This window comes from Citrus clementina, unplaced genomic scaffold, assembly GCF_000493195.1.
Source record: "Citrus clementina cultivar Clemenules unplaced genomic scaffold, Citrus_clementina_v1.0 scaffold_3, whole genome shotgun sequence".
In the NCBI taxonomy this organism is placed as follows: Eukaryota; Viridiplantae; Streptophyta; class Magnoliopsida; order Sapindales; family Rutaceae; genus Citrus; species Citrus x clementina.
Window position 1 is genome coordinate 49,523,566 of NW_006262339.1, and position 22,658 is coordinate 49,546,223.

A 22,658-nucleotide genomic window follows, 5' to 3' on the forward strand; every position below is an offset into this window, starting at 1 on the left:
ACAGAGGCCCATCCCATGAGACCATTTCTGGCAGCCCTTTAAAGGGAACCAAAAAGTCCAAGACGTGTCTGCAAGGTGTAAACAACTCCAATGTGTAACAACAGAGTACTTAGTACAAACAAACCTGAGAATGGGATCATAATACATTCATTCAGCGGTGACTGGAGAAAGCAGCGGTTGATTTGAGAAGAGAGCTTCCAAATTCCCCACAGCGAGTTCACATAAATCCACGAAACATTCGGAGGTAAAAACAGCTCGATGTGGTTGCAGCACAACATTATCCAATTCAAGTAGCTCTTTGGGAACATAAGGCTCATTCTCGAACACATCCAAACCAGCACCTGCAATCTCTCCACGCACTAAACATCTGACCATTTCATTCTCGTCAATAACAGCCCCGCGTCCGACATTAACAATTATGCCTTCCTTCCCCAATGCCAGCATCACTTCTCTGTTAATCATGCGGCGTGTTTGATCAGTTAGCGCACAACAAATGATGAGGGCATCACTATTAGCTGCTAGTTCACAAACATTTGAATAGAAGGCGTATGGTACTGGCTTCTTGCTCCTTGAATTGTATAGCACATTGCAGCCAAATGCTTGCAGCCTTTTAGCAACTTGTAAGCCAATGTTTCCCAGTCCGACAATCCCAACTCGCTTGCCTCCCAACTGAAAGTTTATATCTTGCGTAACAATTCAATGAGACTACCATCTAAGACTAAAATCATTAAAAGTGTCGCAAGGAAGCCTAAATGCACACGAAATTGTCTGCTTAATTTTGGATGTGCAACAGCTTAGTGTGAGTTTTTATTTTTATTTTTTTTGGTTTAAACCACCCGATTTCCGGCGACCGCATTGAGCCCGATTAATTCGGATTTGTGGTCTAATCACAGTTAAGCCTCTTTAGCCCTCCTAAATGGTATGTTTAGAGGGAATCGAACCCGAGAGCCCTTCCCACTTACCCAACCTACACCGCAAACTGACCCACAACCGTTTGGTTGAGTTTTTAGTTTTTAACAACTAATATTTACCAACAATTAATGTAACGACTCATTTATACTTCACAAAATGTTAAAGATTGAGTAAATTAAGAGAGCGGGGATGACCTTAGAACCAAGAGGATAGTCCCCAATCTTAGACCAAAGCCCTTGTCTCAGAAACCTGTCAGCGGAAGAAATCTTTCTCCAAACATCAATCAACAACCCCACTGCGGCATCTGCAGCGTCGTCAGAGAAAATGCTCCCGGCATTAGCAACAGCAATCCCACGACGGCGGCACTCGGGCATGTGGATGTGGTTGACGCCCGCGCTGGCAGTGACGACGAGCCGCAATTTTGGCAGCAGCCTGAGAATGTCCAGCGTGACTGGAGAATCACCGGAGCATAGAATGGCTTCAATTGAATGCGCGTGGCTAATCAAGAATTGCTCGAGTGAGAGTGACGATTCGTACGCTTTCAAGAGTTGGAAACTCCTCGAAATGAACTTGTCACCAAATAGCGTTAATGGTGGTGGAGGTTTAATAACAAGGACTCGTGGCAAGTGTTGTGATTGGTGATCCCTGTGTTCTTCATGAATTTCCATTGATTTTTTTTTTCTCTTAGAAATTCGATCATTTAACTCTGGAAATTTATATATAGAATGGGAAAGTAAAGTTGGTTATTAAATTTGCAGCAACCCCTTTACACATAGAGGGAGAAAAGATAATCCATAGATTCTTGTCCAGCTGAACCATAGAATATGGAATTATGGATTGGCAAACATCAGTGCGCGCGTCATCATTTTCTGAAGGACAAACTTTAGGGAGCTCCTCTGTTACAATTAATGTAACATACACACTCAACAACAACCACACAAATAATAGGCCCACATAATTTGTGTGGTTGTTGCTGAGTGTGTATGTTACATTAATTGTAACATAGCATTTGCCCAAACTTTAATATACCACCACCTTAAAATGACAATTTTTAATCGATTGTTAAAAATTTAAAAACATCAATTTACTCATACTATTAAGAAGATCGAAAAAAGAAAAAATTATCAAGTAGAGTTTTTACTTAAAATATTATCAATACCTACTCTACTTACCGTCATCTTTTAAATGAAAATTAAATAAATTGAGATTTTCATATTTTAAGATTTCATTTGATATAATTTTTCATGTGATACCTAAAATATATTTGGTTGTCAATGAGAGATTTTATTAAAAATTATAAAATTACTTTAATAGACAAACATTTTAAAATTACATTATGAAAATAATAAAATAAGATTATTAAATAAATAAAGGATATTTTAGGTATTTTAACATTAAAAAATTTTTTAACCTTACTCTTAAAAACCCAAAAATTAAACTTTTGTTAGTAGAGGCAGATTAGCTTATTTAAGCTTCAAAATCTCTATTAAAAAAACCAACCAAATAACAACAAAAATTTTGATAAGAGTTGATGTGATTAAATAAGTGCTAATAAAAATTGAGAATTATCTTTCTATCCCATGAAAATTGAAGTTTACCCTTTTCCTAAATGCCACCTACCATTAAGAAATAATTAAAATTGGATCCTTACTTGATAATATTTATTGGTAACATTTGTTAGAAACACAATTCTTAGTTTTAATCATTATAAGCCAATTAAATTCTCATAAATGCTCGTCTTTTTAACTTTTAGGTAAACTTTCTATGTTTGAATGCACGACCCATTTTGGGTCCGAAGTTGTGAAATGCCTGCAAAATGAATAAGTGTTGTTGGTCAATTATTCTTGCACTGCATTGTTTCTCATTGCGCTCCTATGATACCATCAGCTCTGGAACACGGGAAGCATCCACTCCGGAATTAGTGTGTCGAAATTAGTGTAGTAAAACAAATTTGCAGGCTCTGTTTCTTGACAAGTTTCTATTTGGTCACCCTTGAGAAAACAATCAAGATGATTAAAGCGAAAAGGAAAAAGTGATGCAAGAAATGGAAGTCAGTTTAGCAAGCAAGTCCCTGATATTATCCATCTAATACAAAGGATGGTGATCAATTCAAGTACACAACATGCCGATTACAGTACTTTATTTATGAACAGAACGTGCTCGATGAGACTGAAGCAACATAAGCCTCTCTTTCACCAGAAATCAATCCCATTCGCACAAGGAGGCATAACACAAGATGTTTTGCAAAATGAAAGGAAAAAATCACAGGCCAAAATACTCCCGTTTAATCATTATCCACAATTTTAGTGAGTAATGGCTTATTTGAGAAGAAAGCTTCCAAGTTTTCCACCACAAGTTTTTGCCGATCCTTGAAAGTTTCCCAAGTAAAGATGGCGCAGTGGGGTGACAGAACAACATTATCCAGTGCTAGAAGCTCTTTGGGAACATCAGGCTCATTCTCAAACACATCCAAACCAGCACCCTTAATCTCTCCTTGCACCAAACATCGCACCAGTTCCTGCTCATCAATAATAGGCCCACGTCCAATATTTATAACCACTCCTTCCTTCCCCAGAGCTGACAAGACTTGCTTATTGATCATGTGGTGGGTTTCAGCAGTTAATCCACAGCAAATAATGAGGATATCGCAGTTAGCTGCAAGTTCACAGACATTTGAATAGAAAGGGTATGAGACAGATGGTTTCTTCGTCCTTGAGTTGTATGATATGGAGCATCCAAAGGCATCTAGTCTTTTAGCAACTAATGAGCCAATGCTTCCCAATCCAACAATCCCAACTCGCTTACCTCCCAGCTGAAATTGGCAATCACCAAACATAAAACTTCAGTTTCAAAAGCAGTAATACACATCAGCACCTCATTCATAATATTAATCATAACCTTTACATCTTGTTTTCTCATAGTCAAGAAAAGAGGAAAAATAGAAAAACGAAAAAAAATATAGCAAAGATTTAAAAGCAAAAGGTAGCATCCATGAGATCCCAATCATAACTAGTACATTATGAATTCCAAAAGAGGATAATTGATTATGCATATATTTTCTCATCACAGTCCTGTTCGGCAAACAAAAATAGATAGATTGGATTCCCTTCCAATTTTTCAGGAAAGGGAAAGCCTTAAGTTTATGCCGAGCAGCAGAGGTAATCCCTCCCCACCGGACAATATCTACGTAAACTCTGAGAAAGCTTCAAAATGGATATTGACTCATCTGTGCATTTAGTTATATTTATATCACAGTACTTATCCAATAACCATCCATTACCATCTTTATATAATAAGGGAGTAAAACAAAAACAAGAAAGTAGAGAGTGGAGCAAGCAGAGTGACAGACCTTACTGCCGATGCCGAGAGAATAGCAGTCCCCTTCAGCAGCTTGACGAGGCCGAAGCCATTGTTTAACAAACCGATCAGAAGCAGAAATGTTCCTTAACAAATCAATAAGCAACCCCACGGCCAAATCAGCAACATCTTCGGAGAAAACGTTTCCAGTATTAGCTACAGTGATGCCGCGGCGTCGGCACTCGGCGATGTCGATGTGGTTGAGTCCGGCGCTCGTGGTCATCACCAATCGAACGGCCGGCATCAGCCGCAAGGTCTCGGCTGTCACCGGGGCGCCACCCGATGAGAGAATGGCTTCGACTGACTGTGCATGTGTTTTCAAGAATTGGTCAAGTGGGAGAGGAGATTCCCACGCCTTCAAGAACTTGAACTTGTTTGAGGAAAAGCATTCGTCTCCGAAGAGGTGAAAGTCCGGTGGCGGCTTAAACAGGAGTACTCTCGGGAGGTCTTGGGATTCTTTTTCTTTGCCATGCCCATGACATGCTTCCATCGTCGGTTCCACTCACTTGACTGGTCAACTTAATTAATTAAGAATTTTTTTTTTTTTTTTAAAAAAGGAAAAATCTTGTGATTTCTCAGACGCTTACTTTGCCCCTCCTTCATTGTGCTCCTCGAAACGGCTCCGTTTCAAACACTTGCTAGTTGCCAGAGAAAAAGAAATAGAAATGGTGTCTGTGTATAAATTAAAAAATAGAACCACCTTTATAATTTCTATTAGTAATCCCTAAAATTACGCACCGCACTTCCATTCATTTTGTTGAGGGGCAGCTCGAATTAAGTACTATTTATTAGAAAGAAATGGGGGGATACAGCACGATCAAAAGATTTAAAAATAAGTAGGTGACATGTAATTTTAGAGATAATAATAAAAAAAAATTATGCTGAGGAATTGCATATGCTACGTCTGTCCATCAACTACGAATCTTCAATTATAGTGTGTTTACTTGAGGGTTTATAGAATATGAATGGATGAATGAAAATGAAACTCATGTTTATTTAATAAAATGTAATTTGAAAATGGAAATAAAATGTGTGAATCCCACATAATTTAGGAATAAGATATGAGAATCTCATTTTTATGGAGGTTAGGAATGAAAATGAAATTCATGTTTACTTTTGTATCCCACTAATTTTTTTTTATATTTTTTGAATTACGCTCGTTCAAATCACAATTAATTTTATTATTTTAAATGTTATTATTACTATTATTGTTATTATTATTAAATTTTATTAACTTTATTATTTTTATTAATTTAACTATTATTAATTATTGTTATTATTTTCATTATTATTAATATTTATTATTTTAATTAATATCATTTTTTAAATAATATTTATACATGTATCTAGTTAATGAAAATTACATTATTTAATACTATGAGTATTTTAGTAAATTGATTATTATTCACATTCCTCAATTCTCATTTATTTTGCCAAGTAAATATATCAATGACATTGCAGCACATTCTCATTCCCATTTATTTTTGTCAAGTAAACGTTGAAATCTCATTCTCATTTCAACTTATTTCCATTCTCATTATATGAAGTAAACGCATTATTAGATTACTGCAGAAAGCAAGGGCCTATTTGAAAAGAAAGCTTCGGAGTTTCTCACCACGATAAGTGAAGCTGGCTTGGATTCGAGTGTGGAGACGGCAAGGAACAACATTGTCCAATGCGAATGGTTGTTTGGGAACATCAAGCTCTCATTTTGAAACACCTGTAAAGTTGAAGGGGCTAACATTTTAACTTCACGCATATTTATAATTTGAAGAGAATTTATCACGATAGTTGGCCTCGAATTCAATGGGGAGAGTACTTAAAAAAGATACTTTAAGTCTCAAATTAGTGTTTGATTAAGATTAAAGAAAGAAAAAAAATGGAGAATATGACTTTCTCTCTCTAGATATGAACAATACTTTTGTTGAAGGTCAAATACCTCTTCTTCCTTAAAAATAAGTCTCTATTTATAGATGATGAATGATGTAGATTTAGAGTTTTGCTTTGAACCCTAAAAAATGAATGGAGAATATTCCACCCTTATGTGTTTCCCTACTTGTTTGACTTTGGACGTGGTTTACTTAGACTAATGAATTGCGAAACTAATCCCCCCCTCCCCCTTCTTGCCATTTTTATAAACTCCAAGAAAGCTTTTTCCTTAGATGTTATTCCGCAAATAGTTTCGGTTCCAAAATAGCTTGAGTGCTATTTATCCCAGAATACCTTCTGATATCTAATAAGATGAACACGTGGCATAATTAGATGTCTTTTAAAATATGGCACCTATAGTAATGATCATATATTTATTTAGCAAGATAAAATAACCATTAATATTGCTAATCTTCTGTTCCACTTTTCATTGTTGCTATCCGCTGAACAGCAGTTCGACGCGGCTGCTGACGCCCACGCCACGGATGTACAGTTACCCAACTGAAAACCAATTGTCAGGGGTTCTAGTTCGGATCGAATCCTAAAAAATTCTCAGAACCAGAACCCCAAAATATCCACACCCTCTCTTACTGTGTACTTGAGCAAACAAGAGAGAGATTATACAGGTACCCATGAAACTTGGTTCCACTTTGCGTGATAATGGTTGGTTTTCGTTAATAATGTAGTGTCCATTTGACCCATAAAATACAGCACTAATGATAATTCATTTTGGATGTGGTGGGTCAGTGACAGCCATCAGCAGGACACTCTCACTCTGCTTCGTATTTCTGATACTAGTATGTAATTAATATGTGAGGTGTGTGCTTGTGCGAAGAAAGCATCGCCTTATAAAATAAATATACATCCTTTTGAGTTTGAGCCCTTCGAGCATAATTATAAATAAACCTTGATGCTTAAGACTACATCAGTTCTTCATGAAAAATATCCAATAACTGCCCAATGTTAAATAAAATGATCAATTTTTTACCTGTGACTTCCAGAGAATGACAGCAGGAGCAGAGCTTTACACAAAAATGCGGTCAATCAACTGCGGCAAACGGAGTAAGTAAGGGCTTATTTGAAAAGAAAGCTTCCAGATTGGCAACCGCAAGTTCACACACATCCTTAAAAGATTCAGGCGTAAAGACAGCACTATGTGGCGACAGCACAACATTATCAAGTGCAAAGAGCTGCTCAGGAACATCAGGCTCATTCTCAAACACGTCCAAACCAGCACCTCCAATCTCTCCTCGCAGCAAACACCCCACCATTTCTTTCTCATCAATAATAGCACCACGCCCTACATTAATAATAACTCCTTTCTTCCCCAGGGCCAACAAGACTTGCTTATTGATCAAGTGATGTGTTTGATCAGTCAATGCACAGCAAATGATGAGGACATCACTGTTAGCTGCAAGTTCACAGACATCCGGATAGAAAGGGTACGTAACAGAAGGCTTTTTATTCCTAGAGTTGTATGAAACGCAGCAGCCGAAAGCTTCAAGCCTTTTGGCAACTTCAGACCCAATGCTCCCCAGCCCAACAATCCCAACTCGTTTGCCACCCAACTAAAATTGCCAATAATCAACACAAACAAGCTCGATCAAAATCAGCACTTCCCCTTCATAGTTCAGACTAAATAAAACAAAAGATATACACATGACACCAGACCATGCAATGCTACACAATTTGCATAGAACTAAAGAAAAATTAATAATACTCCAAATCAAAACTGGAAAAAGAAAAAAAAAAAAAAGTACCTTAGACCCAAGCGGAAATTCAGCGTTGATAGGCCAAAGCCCTTGTCTGACAAAGCAATCGGCAGCAGAAAGTTTTCTCAGGACATCAATTAGCAAGCCCAGTGCGTAATCAGCCACGTCTTCAGAGAAAACGTTACCAGCATTGGCCAGAGCCACACCGCGGCGGCGGCACTCTACTACGTCAATATGGTTAAGGCCGGCGCTTGTGGCAACCACCAGCCGCACCTCTGGAAGCAGGCGGAGGATTTCGGCTGTAACCGGCGCACCTGCGCTGGAGAAGATGGCCTTCACTGAGTGCGCGTGTAGTGTCAAGAATTCGTGTAGAGGAAGCGCTGATTCGTATGCTTTCAAGTATTGGAATTTGTTTGAGGTAAAGAACTGTTCTCCTAACATAGCGAAGCCTGATGGTTTTCTTAAGAGTAGCACTTGTGGGAATTGGACTGCGAAGTGATGATGAGTCGCCATCGTCACGAAGCCTCCTTTTTTTTTTTTTTTGTTTTGGGGGTTGGTGGGGGGGGGGGGGCGCGGGGAAGGAAGGGGTAAACATAATTAATTAATATATTTCGTCCAACTGATTTACATCAGTCCCCGCCGGCAGGAATTTTAAAATATATACGGGGTAACATAATTAATTAATATATACGACATAGGTAGTTAAATTTTACGCATAACACATATTATAATATTTTTTATTTATTACATGACTAATATATTAGTTAAAGGCATTTCAAAATTTCTCCGGCTCACCGTCACGGCTCCATTAACCATTAATAAAAGTTATTTAATTTTAAAATAAAGAATAAGAAACCTATTCAGTTTTTAAAAAAAAAGATAAACAAAACATTGATAACCCCGCCGACGGGCATTTTCCAAGGTTCACACTTCACTCACAGTTCCTCACCCTCCTCTCTCTCTCTCTCTCTCGACTGATTTAAATCGGTTTCATTAACCACAATACTCTTGAAATTAACTCCAAAAATGAAGCGAAAATTACACTACAGTACCGCTTGGTAATTAAAATTGCAACTGTCGGTTAAGCCAACAAGTTCTTTACACCCAAGGATATTTAAATAATAAGCTGAAGCCCTAAATACAAAACTATAAAACACAAGACCATGGAACGGATGCTTAAGGCTGATCAATCTCTTTTCATTGCAATTACATCTCTAACAAGTGTGCTGCTTAAATCAACCAGGAACATAGGGTTCAAAGAGTTTCACACATGGATTTGGATCATGCTGCATGATTTCAGCAGCACGTTCAAACTCCTCCCTTAGAACTTTTATGCTGAACTTGTCCACAACTCGACCAAGGTCGTGAGTCACCTCAAAGGGATCCTCTATGCATATCAAATGACGGTCATTTCCAATCCTTCTTGTCCAGTCCTTTTCTTGTTTGCTAACACAACGGGAAACAATTGGTCAATTACAAGAAAGATATCTTGAGTGTCAATTTTTATAAAGTAAAAGTTCTTTAAGAAACCTCTGAAATCTTCTCAGCATAGCTGCCATTGTCATTTGCTAACAATATTCAGCAAACAGATTACTCACACATGCAACCATTATTCACCAAACTAACAACGAGCAAGCTGTGCCTAAACTAAATACAAGTACCAACTTCCCTGGTGAATTTTCTTATCAAAACAATGACACTGAGTGACATTTCAACGTTACCTAAATACCAATTCACTCCATTATATTTCAGATTCTAGAAATGCCGGTCACATCCTCAAGGGTAAACTTGTCAAGAGAAACCCATCTAATAACATTTCAAAAACCAAAATCCAAGTCATATAAGGTATGTAACCTACCTTATTGTACTTCCGGTGCGAACGGAAATAACGTTGCTGGCATAATCATGACCATAAGCCCAGTAATTGAAAAATGCCCACACAAGTCGACCAATACTTTCCTTGTTACGAGACCCAAATCCATGAAGTTTGTCAACTTGATCAAAGTAAGCACATTCAATATCATCCACAGTCACAGAGTATGTTTTCTCCATTCCCTGAATGAGATTTTACCAAGCATGAAATAAAACAAAAATGGAGTAAAGATACACTTTCAAATGCAAATATTTATGACAAAACGTCAAGCATGTCATGCACATCAACTCTTTGCCAAACTTTTCACTAATACAGAGCAAAATAAAATAACAAATGACAGCCAAAGAGCATGTAAATAATTTAAGGACATAATTATTATATAAACAATGCCACTATATACCGTATAAAAGCATCACTTTTTACAAGTATTATTGGCAGAAAATTCATTCACTTCACTCAAACAGTTTCTTCAAATCAAAATTTCTATATACGGGCTACATAATCTTTTGAGTAAATCAAAATAATCATTTTTTACCATTTGTCGCATCTTGCTGTTTCTATTGTCCCTTGACATTCCAGTGAGTTGAAACATATAATAATTATTTTGTGGATACACACACACACACACACACCTCTCTGTGTGTGCGTGCATGTGTGGGGGGGATAGGGTTGGCATGTAAATGAGACAACCAGATAACCACAATGTTCTCACACAAAGGACACATAAAGCACACCAAAGGAACTGCTTAAGTAGAAGTATGGGCCCCGCATCCAAATGTAGAAGCACAAAATGATATGCATTTCATGCTACAAAATTAAAGAAGCAAACAACTAATATATACCTGTAAGCATGGAAGAATAGCAGGCCTACGCTGCTGTAAGAAATGAATACACATCAAAACATACCTGAAAAGGAGATAAAAGTAAACATTACGATAAAGCAACATAAGCACAGAAACCCAAACATTTAGCATAGACATCTTAAACAAGGTGATTCTGTTGAAAAAAGGTAAGCCAAAATAGCCAGAATTATTGTCTGTAGCTTTTGCTGATTGTCTCAAGCAGGTCTCATGACAATCATCATTGGAATACGACCCACAGATAGTTATTTACTAAATTGGAAAATAAATATATAGCTCTAAAAGATAACTTACGCATAGCTAGATAGGGTTCCTTGATAAGTTACATTGACTCCTCTTGATTTAGCCCAATGTTTAACAATAAAAGCCAACTGCTGCAATCGCACATCTATTTGAGCATAATCCCGAAGAAGCTTTGTATTTACAACAGCCAAAAGATTGTTTATGCATATGTCACAAGAAATTCCAGTGACTGGATCCATAAGCTTTACTATGGGGACCCTTGCCCGTGTCAGTGCCTGTAAGAAACTTGAAAAAGTTTGCATCCATAGAAAGTAAACCAACAGCACAAACGACAATAAAAGACCATAACACGCCGTGCAAGTAAGATTTGTGCTTCACCTAGACCAATCCCATCATTCAGTTAAAATAATCAAACACCGCAGGATAAATTTGTTTCAAAGGAAAAAATATACCATGTACACTATATTTAAAAGAACTACTAAAGAAGGAATTACACATAATTAAAACCAAATGATGGAATAAAACTAAATTGATGAGCAATCAGAATTACATACAGTATCAAACAAATAGCAGGGGCATCCATTAATTGAAATATGCTTCTTTCAGGAACCAACATGTTACAAAAAAATATGCTTCATTATTGAAAATCAGAAGAGCAAACTTTCACCATTCACTTCCCATTTATCTGCAGCGTCTGGTTCATTTTTCATCGTACAAGTGAAAAATAATGAATACAATTACTTTTAAGTTCTCCAAAAACTTCAGAGAGACAAACTCATTGAACCTTGTTCATGGGGAACAACAAATCAAACTGACTCACCTGCACATTCTGGAGATTATCTGATTGCAAGATATCTGCCAACTTCAACAAGACCTCAGACTTGTTGATCTCTGAATCATTAATTGCAAGGCAAACATCAATGTCGCTCTTAGAAACACCAAATGAGTTAGCACATGATCCATACAGATACAACCGAGCATCAGGCCATTCTTTGCAAACTAACTTCTCCAATAATGTTAACAATTTCTTCTGCTTTGCCTTTTCTTCTTCTGCTGGTATTAGAGACTCATAAATTGCAAGAAAAGGAGCATTTAGTCTTCCTATGTCAGCACGACATTCAATCTGCCATTTTAAATTTCTCATCCTCTGGCTAAGTAGTCTTTTCCCTCTGTTATCTGATCTGATTTCCTGATAATAAAAAGCACAGGCAAATCACACAGTTTATCCACTAACCCACTAACAGTAAATGTTTTATCACTAAAGAATTCCAATCAAATCATGCAAATGTACGCTAATATAATGATTAGTTCATGGAAGCATATAATCACTACTACAGAAAAGAGATAACCTTATCACGTGAATTTCGATGTTTCTTGTCATTCCTCTCATGAGTATCATTCTTGAGTTCAGATTCATCGTCAGGCAATAAAGAATCCACGAGGTCTTCACCAAAATCATCCATATCATCGCCACCTTGACTATAACCCGGGCCATTCTCCCTCCTCTTATCGAGCCCCAAATGCCTTTCTCGGCCTTCTCTACGCAAATCCAACAAAGACTCTTCAATGTCCAAGGCTGATACTGAATGAAGATTACTTCCAGAAGGAGGACCAGGACGATCAAGCTGTCTAGTGAGACCTACACCATTACCACCTTCAACAGCAGAACTAGTAAATCTGTTAATCATATCAACATTATGCTCAAAGCCCCTTCTGCTATTACCACTGCCACCAACTCTTGCCTTGTTCGAAAAGCCAGGAGGCGGTGTTGAGCCATAATGCTGTTTGCCGAGTCTCAAATCATGTTCTCGAGAATTCTCCAGATTCCTGTGCAGAAATGAATTCGGATTCGAAATAGAACTTGCTCGGGGTTGGTCAAATTGACTGTTCCTATCCAAATTGTATTTCAAATTCTCTAAATGATTCAAATTCAACAAGCTGTCGGGTTGGACCTGGAAAGAACCAAACCGCAGATTCTGCTGCTGTTGGTGATTCGGTTGCTGAATAAGATTATGAATTGCAGCATAATTAGCGTTAGAAAACCCTAGTCTCCCGAAATCCTCGCACAAGAGTCGTTGTTGCTGATTTTCAGTAGAAGAAGAAGCCCAAGGGTTTTGAGGAAACCCTAGGAAATTGAGAGGGAGAGGAGTGCGGGGCCAGGTCGGAGGAAGATCACAGCCGTTGGATGGCCACTGTGGCTGGAAATTTATGGTGGGGCCTACAGCCGCAACAGCAGGATCGTTGGGCAGGGATGGTTGTTGCGGTGGAGTTTGATGTGGAGGAGCTTGGGGATGCTGCTGGGGCTTTTGGAGGAGAGATAGAAGAAATTCGCCGCCGTTACAGGCTGGCGTAAGCGGCGATTCACCGCCGCCGCCGCCGGTCATAGCAGTGAGGTTGTTTTTTACACTTACACTGAAGCGAGTAAATGGAGAAGAAGAAGAAGAAGAATGATGATGCGAGAAAGCATCTGAGTCTGACTGTGATTTGTTGTTTTTAGTTTTACGGAATTATTGTTACTCTATTAATTAAATAATTTACTTCCTCGGCAAGTATTAGATTTTTCGCTACTCGCATCTGATCTGAGAGTGGGTCCCGGTTATTTGATCGGCGGAAGATTCGTAGACCACGCTACAACGACTTGTCGTCCGTCTGTGTACGATTTGTCATGTGTTTGTGGATTTATGATTCTATTCTATTTCTCTCTTACTTATTCATCAATAATAATAATAATTAAAGAAAAAAAAATCAATAAACGCTTGAAGCCTGCCTGCCTGATGAATAAATACCGAAGAATCGCAATGCCAAATCCAAGTGGAAGGCACGGTCAACACACTTAAGTATTGTACATGTGGGCAAGTCAACGACAAACTTGACAACTTTCCATTAACAATATGATAAAATTGAGTCCATCAAATCAACAACACTATTGTTTATGCATCAAATTAAGTCCGTTATTTTATGTGTTGGCAAGTATGATTCCAAGACAGCTACGTTTGTATTGCGTTGCGTACTCCAGGCATTACTGATTAACATGCACACACGTACGCATCAATTGGATGTATATATTACACGTGTATTATCATATAATGGTAACAGCATGTATCCCATCAATTTATTTAAGGATGCGACGATGGGAACAAAAACAATGGTGAGGTCCAATTTCCATCATACTTAACTGAACACGTCTTTAAATCCAACGCAGGCATCAATGATCGCCAATTTTATGCTGTAGAGGAGCACCAGCATATAATTTGAATGTTCGTTTTACAGTTAAAGACAAAATATGCCGTGAAATTAAAGGTAGGCAAAGTTCAATCACTTCGCACGCCACGCCCGATCGAACCAACTATGTAATTAAGTAGTGATGATGAATGACATGCGAAGTCGCTTCCCACTAATTGGCCCTTTCATTATCATTTACAGTTTTTGAGTTAAAAAAACAAGTCAAGCTTTGTAAGTCTTCCTGTTTTTGTTTTGTTTTTTTTTTTTTTTTTGTTTTAATTTACTTACCTTGAACAAGCCTTTCTGCACTTCTCCAAAGATATATACAATTTTATGGCATTCTCCCATCTTTTCTTAGGTTAAAGTTAATATTGGTTGTCTATTTAAAGGAAATCCAGATCTAGCTTCTTGTGGTGCTATTTATAGAGGTCCTCATGAAACTTTTTTGAGCTACTTCGCAATGTCAATTGGGAATCAAACTTCCTTTTATGCTTAACTTTATACTATTATTTGTATTGTCGAATTTACTTACCATAAGGGTTGTCATTCGTTGTGGTTCGAATGTAATTCGATGACTACTTATTCTTACTTTAAAAGTGACATCTTTCTCTCCTTCTTGACAGTTTTACACTAGATAGTTTAATTGTCTAAATACGATAAAGTCTATGCAATTTTATTGTTCCCATATTTACCGAGAAGGCAATGGTGTTACTGACACTTTAGCCAACATTGGTTTGGGTTTCTCCGATTTCACATGGTGGAATTTTCCTGCTTTAGAATTTAAAAAGTTTATGCTTGATAATTCTTGGGGGATTCCTAAGTATCAATTTTCCTAATTCTATTATAGTTTAATATTGTTTTTATAAGATTTTGTATCTTTGTCTCTTTTAAATGAACTCTGTACCTTCTTTTTCATTTAATAATTTTTTACCTCTCTTAAGGTTTATTAAAAAAAAAAAAATCAGGCAATGCATTCACCTTGTGATAAGATGTTGATGCCATGCTTAGATGTTGCATGGAAGAATTAATGAATTAGCCAAATCTACTTCCCAAATTCTATTTGAAAGAGAGTATTTGTTATTTCCAAAAAGTTCCCAAATTCTCAACATTAATTGTCGCATTCTATAAGAAATTTTCTAGGATTTTATCTTACCTGCAATTCCGTGGCTCGATCAAGACACATCAAATTCCAACTCATGAATAAATGCTTAAACCAGCCCTTCAAACAGCCAGAAATATGATTGAAACTCCCAACATTTACCAAAACTTTCTACTGCTAAAAATTAAATTCATTGTATGCTGTGAATAAGTAAATAACAAATAAGAAGACCATCAATAGGATTATTGAGTTCCCATTTTCAAATTAACCATGGAAGGTTATTATATACGGCTGATTCATTATTAAGATTTTATTTTTGAAAAAAAAAAGTTTTGCGCCCATAGGATGGCCTCAACGGTCTATATTAATTGTCCAATAAAATTATATTTAGTGTTCCAAATTTTCTCTATATACGTTTACTATAATTTATGAATTTCTAAAATAAACAATTTGATAAGATTCTATCGAACAAGCATTACAAATAACATAATATCCTGATAATTTCACATTAGAGTTGCTCAATTTCTAAATGAACCTCAACAGAGAAAACTTCTCTAGTTATTTTTTTTATTTTTTTATTTTTTTTTTCGTCAAGTGTTATATATATATGAAGAGACGCATACATAAATTAAGGATGAAGCAGTGGGTTATATTATATATATAGCTGCTACAAACTCTATATAATTATTTCCTTACGAAGTTATCTTTTGCGCGTAAACCTTACTGAAGAACGCCTCGTAAGATCAAATTGTAACTAATTATTTCAAATCTATACGTAATTAAAAACCAAATTAATATGAGCGGATATAGCTCATCATCATGATCGACATTTCTGAAGATACTTGTCAAAAACTGAATTCAGTCCATCTCAGTTTTTGAAACACTCAATTTAATTAATTTTGAACGTTCATTAAATGAACGTGAATCAAGCCCTTGGAATAAACCAATTACCACATTCTAGCAACGGAACCCTACAAATTTGCTCAAACCTCAACAACTAATTATGCGTACGGCTCCAATGGACACTAATCCCGCACGCAGATCCTAGTGTTTAGGACTTTCAGTTAGGCCACTCTTTTTTTTAATCTTTTGAAAGTTATACACGGAAGCAAGCTTAATCTTTCATATATGTAATTTAAGTAACATGCATGCATAAGTAAAACCAAAAACTTACAATTAATGTCCACGTTCGATGCATACGCCCATTTGGGCGTTGTTGACGACGGAGACGGCACCTTCCGTCGTAACCGTGAGTTTCCGGGGGCCGAAACGAATCCGGAACCGGTTCCGGGGAACCCCACTGTCAGCAAAGACGTAACTCTAAACGCTAACAACAGGACAAAGCTGCGTATTTTCAGACCAGTGAAGCTGCCCTCGAACGACAACACAGTCGCTCGTCTTCCTATAATCCTTAAATTTCATGGTGGTGGCTTTGTTCTTTACTCAGGCCTTGATATCGTATGTCACCGTACCTGCACACGTTTGGCAAGTGAAATCCCCGCCATTGTTATTTCTGTCGACTATCGTCTTGCTCCCGAGCACAGGCTCCCCGCATGTTACGAAGACGCTGTTGAGGCAATCCTCTGGGTGAAGCAGCAAGCTTCGGACCCAGAAGGCGAAGAATGGATTACAAATTATGGTGATTTTACCAGATGTTACCTTTATGGCCGCGGTAATGGCGGTAATATTGTTTTTCATGCAGCGTTAAAAGCAATAGAGTTGTGTTTAGGGCCAGTGAAAATTGCTGGCTTGGTTTTTAACCAACCAATGTTTAGTGGAGTTCGTAGAACGGGAACTGAGATTAAATACGCAGCGGATCAATTATTGCCATTGCCTGTATTAGACGCGTTGTGGGAGCTGTCACTGCCAAAAGGGACAGATCGTGACCATCGATTTGCTAATATTTTTATCGATGGACCTCACAAGACTAAGCTTAAATCGTTGCCCCGGTGCTTGGTTATCGGGTTTGGTTTTGATCCGATGTTCGATCGGCAGCAAGACTTTGTTCAATTGCTGGCCCTGAACGGAGTACAAGTTGAAGCACAGTTTGATGATACCGGCTTTCATGCTGTGGATATAGTGGACAAGCGTCGAGGACTTGCCATTTTGAAAATTGTTAAGGATTTTATCATTTGAAATATAACAGCATATATTAAATAAGAACACGTGAATTTTGCACAAAATCTATGTTTAATTTCCACATCTGGAAGCTCTGATATATACAGTCGTTCTCAGATCCAAAAATTTCAGATTTTATAAAATTCAGATGAGATGACAACAATGTAATCATACTTTTACAATGTTGTTAAACAGCTTAATGATGTTGTGAAAGTCTGTTTTAACTGTTGTCAACATATCCTGAATTTTAAGTTTGAATTAAAATATTTTCCTATATATATGTAGATCTTTTTTCCCTCTTTGTAATCGACTTAATTTTCTTCCAATTATTTGTCAATTTCTATATATATATATATATATTCAATTCTCTAATTTTTTTTTTTAATAAGAATCTCTTATTAAGAAATTACTATACGTTAAGGCCATGTTTGATTTCAAGAAAAGAGAGGAGAGGAAAATAGTGGAATGGAGAGGAAGGGAGAAGAAATGAGTGAAAAAAAATAGTGAAATTAGATTTTATTGTTTGGTTTGATATAAAATTTTATAAGGAATTACAATTTTTTTTTAGACAAATTTATCATTTACCTTAAATATTAAACTATTTATATTAGTAATGAAATATAATTATATATATAATAATAATAATATGGCGGTTTGGACGACTTTCTGGCATTGTCCGACGGTGATCCGGCGGCTTTGCGGCGAAGTCCGGCAAAGGTCCGTTGACAGTTAATTTGTATTTTTATATTTTCATATTAAATAAATAAATGAATAAGTTTATTTATTTTGTTAAATTTCTTAAATAATTTATTAAATTTAATTAATATATAATTATTTATAATATTAAATCAATAAAATAAAATTATAAATAATAATTATTAATGGTATTAAACAAGTTAAAAAGTTGAAGAGTAATTTTGAAAATTTTAGTTTCCAACATAAAAAGGAATTTAAATTCTTCCTACTTGGTGTGGAATTTAAATTCTATATTATGATGGATATTAAATTTTAATGGACATTAAATTCCTATAGATTTTGTCAAATCAAACAATAAAAATAAAAATAAAATTTAAATTACTTTCCTCTCCTCCATTCTCTCCTCCCAACCAAACATCACCTAGATTCATGGTTTACAATATATATGGATCAATTGAATTCCATCGTATATATTAAAGTTAGTCGGATGATGATTATGCTTTTAGACTAATTTACTACCAGATATGGCAAACCATCACTATGTGTTATATGCATAGAAAATTAGTTATCTGTGACGACATTGTAATTTACTTTTTAGAGCACCATGACATGACTTTTGCGATCCACTTGTGTATTTTGGGTTCGTTTCAAATTGTCGGTGGAAAGTTCAAAAATGATTTTGAATAAATTTTTTTAATAATCACTTTTGACAAATTTATCTTATACTTGTAGCAGATTTTGAAAAGTATATAAGGGATAACTTTCTAAAAATTCAAAATATTTATCAATTTATATTATAGAATCAATTTATATATCTTCAGATATATTATAAAAATTCAAAATCTTTATTAATTAGGAAATAAAATTATTAATTTTAAATAGATTATTATTATTATTATGTTAAAAAAATAAAAATAAATTAATAATATAAAATTTTTAATTATCAATTATTATATATACATAATAAAAATATTTGATATACATATTTATAAATGCATAAATAAATTTTATTCAATATCATATCTAATGCAATCATTTATATTCTTACATCAATTTAATATTAAGATAGAGTAAATACATATAACTGTTTTTAAAATTCACAATATTTTTTAAAATTAATTTTACTAAATATTTTATTGATTTATTTTTTAAAATTTATTTTTTGAACAATATCAATTTTTGATAGAATGCGTGTGTCGGTAGAAACGATGATAAACTGTAAACACATGAATTCTATCAATTTTTTCTATTTAAGGTTCTAAACTCATGATAAAATTTCTCCAAATTCTTATCATTAACTTGATGAATTTTAGGACATAATTTGAGATGTATAATATTATCTTTAATTCCTAAAAGGAAAATGTAAATCTTGGATTGTTTATCTCTTTCGTCAATAAAATTCATAATCTTGTATTTCTCTTTATCGCGATTTTGCTAGATTATACGCCCTTAAGATTTTGGGTTTATAAGTTCACTCTCACTTCTTATTCATTTTTCAATTATACTTATTTATATTCTTACAATAATTTAATATTAATATAAATTAAATGCATATAACTACTTTTAAAACTCACAATATTTTTTAAAATTAATTTTACTAAATAATTTATTAGTTCTCTTCACAATTACATATCTTTATAATACATATAATAGTAATTATTTTAAAAATAACAGCATTATCACTTTCAATATTACCAAACTGGCCTTTATATTACTTCCTCTCCACTTTCACTAAACCGTTGTGTCAACATTGCCCTTTACGGATAATCTAATATGATGCCAAGTGATGTGACATAATAGACTATTACATATTTATTTTATTTTATTATTATTTTTGTTGCATTGGTATGGTTTGGTGGACTTTGTAGTGAGATATTTATAATTCTTCGAACATAAAAATATTGGGGCATCAATTTATTATTATTATTATTTGTTATTGTTTGATTATATCTAGGCAAAGGTAAATTTTGGTTACTTGCAAAATAACAAGTTTTTTTTTACTGTTTAAAATTATTTTAATTTAGAGAAATTCTTAATTATGTTTTAAAATTTTTATTAGTTAAGTAATAATTAACTATTTAAAATTTATTTTTTGAACTATGTCAAATTTTGATAAAATGCTAATGTCGGTAGAAACGATGATAAACTAGTGTAAAATTAGATTGATTTTGTAAACACGTGGATTCTATCAATTTTTTTCTATTTGGATTTCTAAACTCATGATAAAATTTCTCCAAATTCTTATCATTAACCTGATGAATTTTAGGGCATAATTTGAGGTGTATAATATTATCTTTAATTCTTAAAAGGAAAATGTAAACCTTCGATTCTTTATCACTTTCATCAATAAAATTAATAATCTTGTAATTCTCTTTATCGCGATTTTGCTAAATTATACGCCCTTAAGGTTTTGGGTTTATAAGTTCACTCTCACTTCTTATTCATTTTTCAATTAAACTCTTTTTTTTTATTTATTTTATTTAAAATGTGGCTACATTATTTTCAACACAATAAATCACCTTAATCCTCTCCTAATTTAACCTTTACTTGCATATCCGATATCCGCGCAATCATCTGTTATAATTTAATTTAACCCTAACCAATAAATCCATGACTGACCAAAGATTTTTACTCTTTACTAATGGCCAATTAATGATTACATTAATAATCTTTACCAAGTTAAAAAAAAAAAATCGATAATTTGTCAAATACTTAAAACTGCATATAAACAAATTAAATAACCATCTTGGAACACGATGGAGAGATAAGCAACCGACGGTTGTTTTGAAATAACTTGTCATTCACATCACAAACTTGGTTTATTTGAAGCTGCAGCTCGAGCATTATTATGTTCAGGCTGACGGGCACATACATCGTTAACGAATTCCTGGACAGCCTTGTACAGGGCTTCGGCTTTGGAAGGATCAAACAGCTCACATGCGTGGTAACCATCGTCAAACTGTGGCACCACGTGCACTCCGCGCGCCTCTAACATTTTTGATAACTCTTTTTGTCTGTCGATCAACGGGTCCCCCTCGCGTCCTCCCACAAAACTACTTGGCAGCCGTCCGATCTTATCGTTAGTTTCCACACTTGCGATCGGATTGCAATATTCATGATCGCGATCCGCACCCTTCGGCAACGACAGGTCCCACATGAGATCCGTTGCACTCAACGGACAGAGCTTGTCGTCGATCATTCTTTTCTCCGATTCAGTCCTCTGGACCCCACCGAAAAATGGCTGATTGAGCACGAGCCCTACGATCTTCACCGGCGAAAGATGATCAGCATCCAAGTCCAATGCACGTAACCCGGCATGGTAAGCGATGCCGCCGCCAGAGCTGGAGCCCATCAGAAAACACTTGGATAGATCGGCGTAATCTCTCAGCCACGGGTCACCAAGAGCCTGGTCGCGGACCCACTGGATGGATTCCATGGCGTCATCAAAGGCTGCAGGAAGGCGGTGTTCGGGGGCGAGACGGTAATCAACCGACAGGATTAAAGCGGGGATAAAAGCCGCCAGTTGGCAGCACGAGTTGTGAAAAATGAAAGCGTCAGCACTGAACAAAATGTAGCCGCCGCCATGGAAGTATATAATAAGAGGGAGCTTTGTGTTGGGGGGAATATCCTTGGGTTTAAATAAGCGAAGGAAAGTTTTGTTTTGGGGGTTGAGTGGGACATCTTTGGAGAGGGCGAGCTGGTCGGTTATCGATGCCGATGGCGGAACAGTGGGGAATTTGTTGTGTCTCGTGAGTGAGCCGTCCGAGTTGAGGGAGATTTTGAGTAACTCAAAAGGGTCTACGGAACATTGAATTTGTTCTTCTGCCATTGCCACCACTCTGTTACTTTTTATTTAGCACAATTGAAACCAAGTGTTCGACTTTTTATTTATACGGGAAGGGAAAGCTTAGGGCTTTTTTGTGGTCAAGAAAAGAAGGTGGAGCAATTAAAGGGCTATCCATTTTAGTTGGTTGGTGCGCCTTTTTTCATAACTATTAACAACATTACATAATAAATTGATTGTGGAGTATGAACGAAAGCCATAAATGAGCCAGTTTTTCTTGACTCTTCTCAGACAGGGAAGTAAGTGGTGGATATATCTTATGAATTTTATCGATCTAGAAGCATTTTAATAGTGGGGAGTTGCTGCTTTTTCTTGTCGGCATGGCATGGCCCCAGCTATACTTTATCTTTTCAAACGCCAATTATTTTATTATTGGGGCTTCTGTGACTTTACGCATTGCCTGCTGAATAGGATCTTGGGCAAATAATTTTGGATCGACCAGCTCAGACGGCCCTCCTAGACCATCGATCTTGTGCGACTTATGAGCTTCATAAGAAATATTATATGGGCCTTCAGTATGATGGTAGCCAAACATAGGCCCAATATAGCATGAGCCTGCTGCCACTTTTATTTATTTTTATTTTATTAAAAAAGGAAGAATATCAGTCTCTAGTCTCGACCCTCAACTCAGCAATTTACAACTTCACAAGTGCAATTACAAAATGATTCTCATGATCTACCAGATTTATTGCATACCTGTGTTGTCACTATTTTGCAGAATCACATTCATTTTTTATTCTAAAGAATCGAATTAATTAAATTAAAAAAAGAATAAGCATCAGAACATTCCAAG

General features: G+C 35.8%; 6 protein-coding genes across 8 annotated transcripts; 1 reads left to right on the forward strand and 5 right to left on the reverse strand.

Annotated features, from left to right (window-relative positions):
* Positions 1-11: 11 nt before the first annotated feature.
* LOC18047142 (glyoxylate/hydroxypyruvate reductase HPR3) lies at positions 12-1,764 on the reverse strand. Its single transcript, XM_006445142.2, has 2 exons — positions 1,107-1,764; positions 12-669 (listed from the first exon to the last, which is right to left on the reverse strand). Exons 1-2 carry the CDS (start codon positions 1,578-1,580, stop codon positions 148-150), a joined length of 996 nt encoding a protein of 331 aa, XP_006445205.1. The 5' UTR covers positions 1,581-1,764; the 3' UTR covers positions 12-147.
* Positions 1,765-2,980: 1,216 nt separating this feature from the next.
* Positions 2,981-4,963, reverse strand: LOC18047143 (glyoxylate/hydroxypyruvate reductase HPR3). The gene is made up of 2 exons (XM_006445143.2): positions 4,262-4,963; positions 2,981-3,724 (listed from the first exon to the last, which is right to left on the reverse strand). Exons 1-2 carry the CDS (start codon positions 4,757-4,759, stop codon positions 3,197-3,199), a joined length of 1,026 nt encoding a protein of 341 aa, XP_006445206.1. The 5' UTR covers positions 4,760-4,963; the 3' UTR covers positions 2,981-3,196.
* Positions 4,964-5,832: 869 nt separating this feature from the next.
* LOC112100173 (glyoxylate/hydroxypyruvate reductase HPR3) lies at positions 5,833-8,522 on the reverse strand. Of its 2 annotated transcripts, XR_002906492.1 has the most exons (3): positions 7,959-8,501; positions 7,187-7,766; positions 5,833-5,989 (listed from the first exon to the last, which is right to left on the reverse strand). XR_002906492.1 is itself a non-coding variant. In XM_024188708.1 (2 exons), exons 1-2 carry the CDS (start codon positions 8,421-8,423, stop codon positions 7,239-7,241), a joined length of 993 nt encoding a protein of 330 aa, XP_024044476.1. In that variant the 5' UTR covers positions 8,424-8,522; the 3' UTR covers positions 6,911-7,238. The 2 variants fall into 2 exon arrangements, 1 of the variants encoding a protein (XP_024044476.1); XM_024188708.1 differs by lacking the exon at positions 5,833-5,989 and having other exon boundaries at positions 6,911-7,766; positions 7,959-8,522.
* A 415-nt stretch (positions 8,523-8,937) lies between these two features.
* LOC18047144 (UTP:RNA uridylyltransferase 1) lies at positions 8,938-13,430 on the reverse strand. 2 transcript variants are annotated; one of them, XM_024188422.1, is made up of 7 exons: positions 12,236-13,430; positions 11,707-12,075; positions 10,938-11,161; positions 10,626-10,689; positions 9,769-9,965; positions 9,441-9,478; positions 9,265-9,356 (listed from the first exon to the last, which is right to left on the reverse strand). In XM_024188422.1, exons 1-6 carry the CDS (start codon positions 13,268-13,270, stop codon positions 9,472-9,474), a joined length of 1,896 nt encoding a protein of 631 aa, XP_024044190.1. In that variant the 5' UTR covers positions 13,271-13,430; the 3' UTR covers positions 9,265-9,356; positions 9,441-9,471. The 2 variants fall into 2 exon arrangements, with proteins under 2 accessions (XP_024044189.1, XP_024044190.1); XM_024188421.1 differs by lacking the exon at positions 9,441-9,478 and having other exon boundaries at positions 8,938-9,356.
* A 2,912-nt stretch (positions 13,431-16,342) lies between these two features.
* LOC18047145 (probable carboxylesterase 9) lies at positions 16,343-17,343 on the forward strand. The gene has a single exon (XM_006445145.2). It carries the CDS (start codon positions 16,387-16,389, stop codon positions 17,341-17,343), a length of 957 nt encoding a protein of 318 aa, XP_006445208.1. The 5' UTR covers positions 16,343-16,386.
* A 3,378-nt stretch (positions 17,344-20,721) lies between these two features.
* Positions 20,722-22,120, reverse strand: LOC18047146 (probable carboxylesterase 8). Its single transcript, XM_006445146.2, has one exon. It carries the CDS (start codon positions 21,848-21,850, stop codon positions 20,828-20,830), a length of 1,023 nt encoding a protein of 340 aa, XP_006445209.1. The 5' UTR covers positions 21,851-22,120; the 3' UTR covers positions 20,722-20,827.
* Between the last annotated feature and the right edge of the window lie 538 nt (positions 22,121-22,658).

What these genes read in the sequence shown, in the direction of transcription:
- LOC18047143 (XM_006445143.2), bottom strand. Translation starts at nt 4,759, where the DNA reads ATGGAAGCATGTCATGGGCATGGCAAAGAAAAAGAATCCCAAGACCTC. An exon ending in CTCTCGGCATCGGCAGTAAG is followed by an intron (nt 3,725 to 4,261) that starts GTCTGTCACTCT and finishes TGCCAATTTCAG; the next exon opens with CTGGGAGGTAAGCGAGTTGG.
- LOC112100173 (XM_024188708.1), bottom strand. Translation starts at nt 8,423, where the DNA reads ATGGCGACTCATCATCACTTCGCAGTCCAATTCCCACAAGTGCTACTC. An exon ending in AATTTCCGCTTGGGTCTAAG is followed by an intron (nt 7,767 to 7,958) that starts GTACTTTTTTTT and finishes TGGCAATTTTAG; the next exon opens with TTGGGTGGCAAACGAGTTGG.
- LOC18047142 (XM_006445142.2), bottom strand. Translation starts at nt 1,580, where the DNA reads ATGGAAATTCATGAAGAACACAGGGATCACCAATCACAACACTTGCCA. An exon ending in ACTATCCTCTTGGTTCTAAG is followed by an intron (nt 670 to 1,106) that starts GTCATCCCCGCT and finishes ATAAACTTTCAG; the next exon opens with TTGGGAGGCAAGCGAGTTGG.
- LOC18047146 (XM_006445146.2), bottom strand. Translation starts at nt 21,850, where the DNA reads ATGGCAGAAGAACAAATTCAATGTTCCGTAGACCCTTTTGAGTTACTC.
- LOC18047144 (XM_024188421.1), bottom strand. Translation starts at nt 13,270, where the DNA reads ATGACCGGCGGCGGCGGCGGTGAATCGCCGCTTACGCCAGCCTGTAAC. An exon ending in GGAACCCTATCTAGCTATGC is followed by an intron (nt 10,690 to 10,937) that starts GTAAGTTATCTT and finishes TCTCCTTTTCAG; the next exon opens with GTATGTTTTGATGTGTATTC. An exon ending in CGCACCGGAAGTACAATAAG is followed by an intron (nt 9,357 to 9,768) that starts GTAGGTTACATA and finishes CCGTTGTGTTAG; the next exon opens with CAAACAAGAAAAGGACTGGA.
- LOC18047145 (XM_006445145.2), top strand. Translation starts at nt 16,387, where the DNA reads ATGTCCACGTTCGATGCATACGCCCATTTGGGCGTTGTTGACGACGGA.